Here is a 9,836-nt window from a genome sequence, read left to right on the forward strand (position 1 = left end):
GCTGAAGTCAAGGCACGCTTGTGTGTATAGCCCTGAGTCGCATTTACACCTTAAAAGGGCTTCACAGACTCACATTATAGAAACACCCACTAACCCGTCCCCACTTCCAAAACCACGCTTGGTTGGACATTTTTTATTGGGCAAAAGTGACATCAACAGGCACTCACTTTTTATGTGGAAGGGCGTTTTCAAAGTAGCCTGTGTTTTTCCGCCCGGCGTTTCTTTATTCATGCTCTAGAAGCAAACGGCCCTATGTTTGCGTTTGCGTGAATGTGTCTGCTCACCTCCGTCTGCACCATGGCGGGCCTCTGCGTCCGCAGCATCTTGACCGTCTGGAAGATGTCCACCACGCCCTCGTACCGCATCCTCTCCAGCACGATGCTCAGGGTGATGAAGACCCCGGTCCGGCCCACCCCCGCACTGAAAAACACACACACACACGCAACATATATAGATTAAAATCATGTTTTACAAACAGTGAATAACGACATATACGGTAAAAACAATACTATACTTTGCCCCTTGATTCAATCAATTGATTCAATCAATTGAGATCTATTGAATCCTACATGAAGCTGTGGTGATACACAGTGATTCTGTCTATGGAGTTCCACTTTAATCCAGTTCCGTACACACACACACACACACACACACACACACACACACACACACACATTTCCTGTCACACCACAAACAGCGGATCCTGTACTGAGTAATGAAAGCTAATCTTGATGTGTGCTGATTGGAAATACACGTTGAGCTAACAAGTTGAAGCCCCCCCCCCCTCCTCCTCTTGTTCGCTTTTATAGCATTTGCACACACACACACACACACACACACACAGAGACACACACAACAACAGACACATCCTATCACACACGTCCGTCTTGCACATCATTCAGCACTCAGGAAACCCTCAGAAAAGACCCATGGGCATGCCTTGGAAAAAAAAAAACGGGAGAGAAAAATCTTTTCAGCTATTGCTCTTGGGGGCCGGAGTCTTAACTCTGATCCTGAAATACTCCGGGAGTGGCAGCTCTCTAAGCATCTTTTCTCCAAAATGACTTCCATTTTCCCGGCGGAACAATAATTGACATGACACAGATTTATTTCAGGCTTGCTGCATCTCGCCTGGCGCTGCTTCCACAGGAAGCAGACACAGGAACGCAACTAGCCAGCAAAGTTTTGTTTGTTTGTTTGTGCGTCGTGTTTGTGTTGTCGTGTGTGTTTACATGTGGGCGAGTGCGTGTGTGTGTGTGCGGTGTGGACGGCGCCGGCGCCGGCCGTGCAGCCTCAGAGCTTTCCCCCAGCCGGCCCCTGACCCAGACCCTTCTCTGTGGTTGAACTCCGTGCCCCCCCCCCCATCCCCTGGGAGAGGTGGTCCCCCTACGCTTAACCACTCTCCCACCGGGAGGAGCCAGAGAGCCGGGCGGAAGAACACACCGGATCTCCACAGTGAGACTACTGGGGTGGGGCTCTGGAAGGAGATAAGCATGAGGCCTGTGCTGCTGTTGTCTGAGGTAGGGGGGAACAGGAAAGAGGGAGAGAGAGAGAAGGAGGGAGGGAGGGAGAGGGAGGGAGGGAGGGAGAGAGAAGGATGGAGGGAGGGATAGGAGAGAGAGAGAGAGCTGAGAGAGAGAGAGAGAGAGAGAGAGAGAGAAGGATGGCGTGAGAGAGAGAGAGAGAGAGAGAGAGAGAGAGAGAGAGAGAGAGAGAGAGAGAGAGAGAGAGAGAGAGAGATGGACCTAGACTGAGATAACTAGAGAGAGAGAGATGGAGCTACGGCAACTGAGACAGAAGGATGGAGGTACTGAGGGGAAGGAAAAGAGGGAAAAGCAAAGGATTGTGTCTGGATGTCACCAAACCAGGATGAAAAAACTGACGCTCTATCCATGGAAACTGAACATTATTTAAGCTGAGCGTGCGGACAACAGGCAACATTTCACACATTGAGGTTCCCCGGTTCCTGCCATGACCAATGAGGTTTATTAAAACCAGCAGGTGCTCCTTTGAGTGGTAAGGATAAAGTATATATGCTAAAGTAGTGCTAGTGTTAAAAGCTGAAAGCTCTCACTCAACGTAATTATCCAATGACAAACGGCAATGTGTGTGGGTGATTTAGAGTTGTCAGACAATGGGGTTCTCCCACTGTGCTCAAATTGACCCTTTTAAAGCTGCGCCGAGCACGCACGGCTCAGAGCTGAGAGTTTGATTGGCCGTCTGTGAACGCCATGGGTTGTAAATCTATGCACAGATTTATGCGTTGCTGAATGGCTTTGAAAACAGTATCAGTGTGAGGAATGAAGTGTGTTCCTTACGTACACGCACAAAACCTGCCTTTCAAAAGCAATCCCTCGCGCCGAGATACCAGCGTGCAAAGAAAGGCTTCCTTCCGAGGGGAAGCCGTAGACCAGCGTGTGGAATGATGGGCTGTTGAACCAGATGACCCACACTTGATCACCGAGACATAACTCAGTCTTATGGGTGCTTCCCCCCCCGACACCACTAACCACTCCCAGTGGCATTGGGCTGGCCGGTGACATCAGCGCAGTGACATCAGCGCAGTGACATCATTCTCTAACACATCGTTGTCTCTCTTTTAAAAGGCGGTGACCTTTGAACCCCGGAAGGTTACATGTACATTGACGCATGATATTCTTGCTACTATGAGGGGACATGTTTGGCGACGACAAAAGCAAAACAAACCAACCAAAGAAATTGAACGGTATCTAAATGGAATAGCTGGATAACATATGGATAATTCACGTTTTAAAACGCAATGCAAACGACACAGCTGGTGTGCTGTTCAGACAACAAACACTGGATGCTGCCGCCCCCCCCACCTCCCCACTGTTTGAGGAGGTATAATCCTGTGCTTTGGCCGACGCTAACGGCTAATGCTTTCCCCCCCCGGTTCTGGCACGTCAACTTAATGATGAAGGTCACCCTGGAAGAGGACCACCATAACTATAAAAGTCTGCGCCGCGACGGGCTCGTAAAAAGCCGGGCTACAACGGCCGCGTCGTTCGCAATGGGCCTTTTGCAAATGCCACTCTGCATCTCGGCCTCCTCCATTATGGAGGAGAGGAGCCCGCAGCCGTGATGGGGAGGCTGTGTAATGCACGAGTAATGAGGGAGGGGAGAGAGAGAGAGATAGGGCTACGGCGAGAGAGAGAGAGACAAAGAGAGGGCGAGAAGAGAGAGGGCGAGAGAGAGAGAGAGAGAGAGAGAGTGAGAGAGAGTGAGAGCGAAAGCAAAAGATTGAGATGGAGAGAGAGACAAAGAGAGACAGAGCCAAAGAGAGAGGGACAGACACAGAGACAGAGAGGGAGACAGAGAGGGAGAGAGAGAGAGAAAAGTCCCTTTCTAACAGAAATCCTGCAATTTTGCCATAAGACCACCTGTCATTATTCATGTAACATAGATAGCTCAAATGAAGGCGGGACGTCTTACCTGCAGTGAACAGAGATTGGTCCATCCTGTCCAAACTGCTCCTTGGTCTTGTGTACCTGGCCAATGAAGTCGATGAAGCCCTCCCCGGATTTAGGCACACCTTGCTCTGGCCAATCGGTGAACTGGAACTGCCTTACAGTCCTTGACTGGCCGTCCTGGAAGAGAGAGAGGAAGAGTGTTATTGAGTGAGTGAGAGGAAGAGGAAGAGGAAGAGAGAGAGAGAGAGAGAGAGAGAGAGACAGAGAGAGAGGAGTGGAGAGAGAGAAACTGAGACAGAGAGAGAAATGAGAAAATGTCTCACAAAGCTCCTGGCAGAGAGGCATCAGAATAATCAGCGTGAGGGTTAACAAAACGTTGCTCACTTTGACATCATGCAGTTCAGAAACATCGGAACATTAAAAGACTTCCTTTGTAGCCTGAAATGTGAAGCGATCCAGAGACAACCGCCAGAGCAGAGAGTACAGATGCTGATGGACTGCCCGTGTTTAATAATGAATGATGTGAATCGACCATCACCCTGCTCATACAGCCAAGGTACGACGCACCTTACAGCGTGTTATAACAATGGAACACACGTAAGAAAACGGCGTTACAATTTGATGTTTGATCATTGATGATTGATATTCTACCATCTGTTCTACCATCAATAGAACACTATTACACTATATATTAGATTAGTGCAGTTATAAACATTAACAAAAATTTGCAAACCGTTAATTAACTGTTAATTAACAGTTAACAGTTAACATTAACTGTTACTGTTAACAGTTAACAGTAAACATTCATTAACATGAGTTAATGCAGTAATAAGCATTGCTAAATAGCAGTAGGGTTAAAGATGAGGTTAGGATAGGTAGATTAGGTAAGTAAGTTGTTCAAGGTCAACCCTTACCCTAAACCCCAACCCCCTGTGAGCAGTTCTCCTCCACCTCAGGCCTCTTGAAATAACAATGGAAGGCCTGTCTTTACGTATACCATCCCACCCTCCTCACTCCTCAACCCCCCCTCCCCCCTCCTCATCCCCCCCCCCCCCCCCCTTCTCACTTCTGACGTCCCCCCCACCCCCCCTGCCTTCGACCGGACTGCCTCAGCAGTTAAGGAGAGGATCGACGGTCCTTGACAAGCGGTCCGCTCCCGCACGCCCGTGTTGAACGGAGCGATAATCCCGACGCTCCCGATCGATCGGAGCGTCCTGACGGATAAGTGGAGCGCGGTGGTGGAGGAGACGAGAGGGACGGCCCGGGAAGCGAGACGAACACACTCAATCTCACCGGGAACACGGCCGAACACCGGCCGAGGATAAGGGAAATAATCTGACGCCGACGTTTACCGTGACTTGTTTTTTATCAAGTCAAGAGGAAACTAGCAAAGTGCAGTCTCTCACTAGACTGCACCTACTGTGTTTCCTTTATTCTATAATATTAAACTTCAATCCGTTTTTTTTTCCTCAGACAATGTCGACCATAATTGTTCAATTCCTGACCTTTAGCAAGTAATGAAGTAATAAAGCGGGAGTATCTGGCCCCAGCTCACCTCTTCAGATCCAGTGCCCTTAAACGGCCCCTGGACACATGACTCTCAGAAAACAGCATAATAATCCAGATTAGGGTGCTAGACCCCCAGCTGAATGGTACTGGGTTTGATCCCCCAACGACCGCAATCTACCTTGAAACACCTCCAAGCAAACTGCCTAACCCCTTCCCGCTGCTGAATGACATGTGAATGTCATCCCCTGTAAATGGCTTTGGATTAGAGCATCTGCAACATCTGCAACATATTAGCTAAATGCTAATAGGACAATGGCAACACCACTGTATTCTCCCTCTTTTCCTCCTCCGACAGCAGACCTGTGTTGTGGAGCACGTGCCAGGACAATGCGCAGAAGTGAGCCCTGCTCTGTTCTGCAGGCTCCTGCTGCTCATTGTGCTCCAGACACACAAACACATGCCTCTGTGTTTGTCGAAACTCGGCGATACGCGTTGTGAAGACCGGGAATTAAACCCTTCGTCCTCGAGGTCCCTCTCCCTCTCTCTCTCCCTCCGTCGCCATTACACTCTCTCTTCACAAAGCGGGATTCTCATCCCTCCCGCCCGTCTTTCCTACGGCCTTGCGTGTTCTTATTCTCATTCTTTCGCATTGTTTATTATCTGGAAAACCCTTCGCCTCAAAGGGGTTGTGGGGGGGGGGGATTAAAAATGAAAGAGGGGCAGAAACAACAACACTGTAATCCAAGCGCAGAAGAAGAGGGAGAAGGGGAGGGAGGGGAGGGAGAGAAGGAAGTGCGATGAGAGGCGTGAGCATACAAGCCGCGGGGCCGCGCGGTGTGTCAAATTGGCTGATTACATACATGACTGGATCGCTAGACAGCAGGCTGGAGGCCTGCTGCCCGGGCTATTACCGGGCAGGGGTGTGTGACACGCACGCTCACACTCACACGAGCGTGCACGTGCCTTTGACACGCACGCTCTCCGACTCACACAAGCCTGCGCGGGCGTGTGACACGCACACGCTCCCACAAGCGTGTACGAGTGTAAGACACGCGCGCTCACAAAGAAGTGTGTGCGGGACTGTGACACCCACCCTCACACTCACACGAGCATGTGCGGGGGCGTGAGACATGCACGCTCACTCTCACACGAGCGTGCACAGTGAAAGGGGTGAAGACCCGTTCACAATAAGCACGGCCCCATTGGGTTTGAATTCACATTTCACGGACTGGAATAGGAGCTGGTGTTTACTGGGGAACTTTAAAAAGCAGGAATGAGGTGTTGTTTTGTGTACTTGGTTTACTTGGTGTGTCTGTAAATGAGCAGTAGAAACCTGCTAGGCATGAATAATTGCATCACCTTGGAATATGGTTACAAGTTGTATGTGGCCTAAATTCAACAAAAATACAGAGGGGCTCAGAACAACAAACTATAAAATACAAACTCTAAAATGCAAGCACACACACACTTCCACATCCCTAAACACACACACCCTTACCCTGGCATCGGTGACCTTGAACTCCCGCAGGATGTACTGGGGCATGTTGTACTCTGCCATGGGGTCCACCACAAAGTACTGGTAGCGGGCAGAGCGCTCGGCGGGCCAGTACTGGTGGCACTTCTCCTGTGAGGGGGCGAGGGAACACAAGATGGAGGGTTAAGGGAACATGTATGGATCCCTCGTGCACACATTGACCCAAATCCGGCCTTATTTTTTGGTCTTATTTTGTGTTGAATGTGTGTAAGAACATGTCAGGATACTGTGGGGGCTAGGGTTCTGGTTGAAAGGTTCTGGGTTCAATCCTCAATGTCTGCAGCCTGACCCGTACTCATCCTTGTTTAGCAGAATTTCAAAGACCTGCATGTCCCTTAATGACATGTTTTCCAAAAGTCACGGCAGGTCCCAACGCATCTGTTAAACGAATTAACAGCTTGAGATGAGTATCTGTGAACAGATGGGGGGGGGGTTTCAACCTACACCTCGTGGACGCCACTGTATCCATCCAACAGAAGTTATTAGGATGTGCTGTTTCCACCATGAGTTCACCCAATCAGTATCATCCCTGTCCAGGCCAGAGCCCTATTCCGCCAGCCCTGCGCTGGCTTGTGTCCCTGAGGCCGGACATGAATCTGGCCCCCCCTGTTAATGTGTTTCACGGTGGCCATCCGGCTCCAGGATTGTCCCCATCACTTTGCGTGGTGACAACAGGGTTTCTCTTTAATAGAGGCGCGGAGCAGGGGGCAGCGAGAGGCCAGGTCCGAGGCCGGCTGCCCAGGGAACGTGGAGAGATTGCTGCAGATCACATCAGCAGCACTCCCTTTACAAACTAAGTTAAGGACAATCAGACTTGAGTGGTCCCCTGAGCAATAAGGGCAACATTGCAGTGGATTGCAGTTTGGCAGGAGATGATGCGGGGGGGATGTGTGTCTGTCATTAGGTCTTAAGTGTGTGTGTGTGTGTGTGTGTGTGTGTTCATGCTGGTTGTGTGTTTGTGTGTGTGTGTGTGCATGCCTGTTCATGATGGTGTTCATGCACATCGGCGTGTGGTTGTGTGATTATGTCAGCGTCAGCGTGATTGTTGTGTGTGTATGTTAGTGTGTGTGTGTGCGCTTGCATGCGTGCGTGCGTGCATGTGTGTGTGTATGAGAATGTGTTTGTGAGTCTTACCCGTCCCATCTCTCTGAGCTTGGTGAGCATGACTACGATGGTGGAGTTGTTCTCCCAGAGCATCCTCCAGAAGTCCTCTGTGGTCTCCGCCAGGGGGCCCTGCGTAGCGATGTACGCCTTCTGTTGTCTGCGCACACACACACACACACACACACACACACATTTAATATGTCGCACACACACATCTTACTAACACAGCACAACAGCAAAGTCCCTGTAAAAACACCCAACATGTAATGCGCACAGAAACAGGAAAACACCACACAATCGCACACCCACACCATTAAAACACCACACACACAAACACACACACACACACACACACACACTATTACCAGTACAATTAACTGTACGATACACACTATAACCACACAAAATAAACCATTGAGTATCACCTCATACCGACACATTCAACACATATGCACAATTTAAACACGGCAGAGACACACACACACACACACACACACACACACACGCACACACACACACGCATCCACGCTCTCCGTCTCATGGGTTACACGACCCTGCCCGGTACCTGTATCCGTCGATGAAGCTGGAGTTGATGTAGTCGGAGCCCTCCAGGCCCCTGATTGGCTGCAGGCAGACGCGCGTGGTCTCGTAGGGCATGATATTGACCAGCCGGTTCTTGAACTTGTTGCAGGGCAGGTTGGCACTGATGAAGCGGGATGTGTGGGCCTTGGAGTTGGCCAGCCGCTGGAGGGAGGAAAAGGGGGAGGGAGAGGAGGGAGGGAGAGAGGGAGAGGAGGGAGGGAGGGAGAGAGGGGAGGGAGAAGGGATGGATAGATGGGGGGAGGGAGGAAGAGGAGGAGGAAGAGGATGGAGGGGAGAGAAGGGATGGATAGACAGAGGGGCAAATGGATGGATAGGGAGGGAGAAGGAGAGGGAGGGATGGATAGATGGAGGGAGAAGGGGAGGGAGGGAGGACGGGAGGGAGGGAGGGTGGGGTGAGGGAGAAGGGATGGATGGATGGAATGGAGGGGGTGTGGAGTGAGGGAGGGAGGGAGGGGAGGGAAGGGAAGGGATAGGTAGAGGGGCGAATGGAGCGATGGAGGGAGAAGGGGAGGGATAGATAGACAGGCGGAGGGAGGGAGAAAGAGAGAGGGTCAGGGGGGGAATGGATGGATAGATGGAGGGGGGAGTGGAGGGAGGGAGGGGGGGAGAGAGGGATGGAAGGATGTGTGAATGGAGGAGATGGAAGAAGGACGACAGATTGATATGGACGGAAAAAAAAGGAAGAAAAGAGGGAGAGAAATGAATAGAGAAGCAGCGATTTAGAAAAACAGCAGATAGGAAACATACAAAAACAACAGCATGTGAAAAAAAAGAGAGAGAGAGGGTAAAAAAGGGGGCAGAAGAGATGATGGATGGCAGGAAGGGATCGGACAATGGGAAGAGGAGAAGGAGGAGGAGGAGAAGAGAGAAAGACAAACACAATGATTAATTCAAGGCGGTAATAAAGCACGCCTGATCCTTATCCGTCCACATCCTCACCGGCTCGCCCGTAAGGACTCGGGCCGCCTTTCTCTCTCTCCAGCCAAAGAAAAGATCCAACTGCAAAAGCCTTCTCCCATGCCACCCTCCACCCCCCCAACCTCCACCCACCACCCACCACCACCCCTTCTTCCATTAAACGTTTGTTTGTCTGAAAGTTTTCCTTTGGCGTGGAGTTCCTGGGTGGCGGGGGATGAGACGGAGGAGGTGAGTGAGGGAGGGGGGAGAGTGAACCACAGCAGGCCTGGAGAGAGAGAGAGCGAGCAAGACGCAGGGAAGAACAAGAGGCGCATACGGAACAATTGAAGCCATCTCTCCCGCTTTGCAATGAAAAACTGGGTCACCATCCACCTTTGATAATGCCAGTGCGGCATGCTGGGAGAAAAAGGAGAGACACATGCGACACACTACGTGGGGCATACACACAGACACACACACACACACACACGGTCGTGTGATCTCCCGGCGAAATTCCTACTGACCGCTCAGCACAATTTCATTTTCGGCAAATTGAGTCTCTCCACTGCTCACACATTATTTCTCTCAGCGTGTCCGTTTTTTTTTTGGTGTGTTTTTTGTGTGTGTATGTACATGCACGCCTGTGTCGATATGTGCTAGTATCACTGCTTGTTTATCAGTCAGTCGCGCTAACACACACACACACACAAATTCTGTGTTATTGAGCCTCTATCTTTCATGTTTATTTCTTCAAGAGG

At 50.5% G+C, this 9,836-nt stretch overlaps 1 protein-coding gene across 1 annotated transcript in view; it reads right to left on the reverse strand.

The window, feature by feature from the left end:
* Positions 1 to 9,836, reverse strand: part of ptprsa (protein tyrosine phosphatase receptor type Sa) — a gene marked incomplete at its 5' end in the record, with an annotated part of 95,568 nt that overhangs the window by 4,311 nt on the left and 81,421 nt on the right. Inside the window, 5 exons of the mRNA XM_084472913.1 lie at positions 285 to 420; positions 3,454 to 3,608; positions 6,439 to 6,564; positions 7,609 to 7,735; positions 8,144 to 8,322. Coding sequence (XP_084329039.1) covers positions 285 to 420; positions 3,454 to 3,608; positions 6,439 to 6,564; positions 7,609 to 7,735; positions 8,144 to 8,322 — 723 coding nt within the window. The remainder of the gene's footprint in view (positions 1 to 284; positions 421 to 3,453; positions 3,609 to 6,438; positions 6,565 to 7,608; positions 7,736 to 8,143; positions 8,323 to 9,836) is intronic.

Source organism: Micromesistius poutassou, assembly GCF_964030765.1.
Source record: "Micromesistius poutassou genome assembly, chromosome: 9".
Lineage (NCBI taxonomy): Eukaryota > Metazoa > Chordata > Actinopteri > Gadiformes > Gadidae > Micromesistius > Micromesistius poutassou.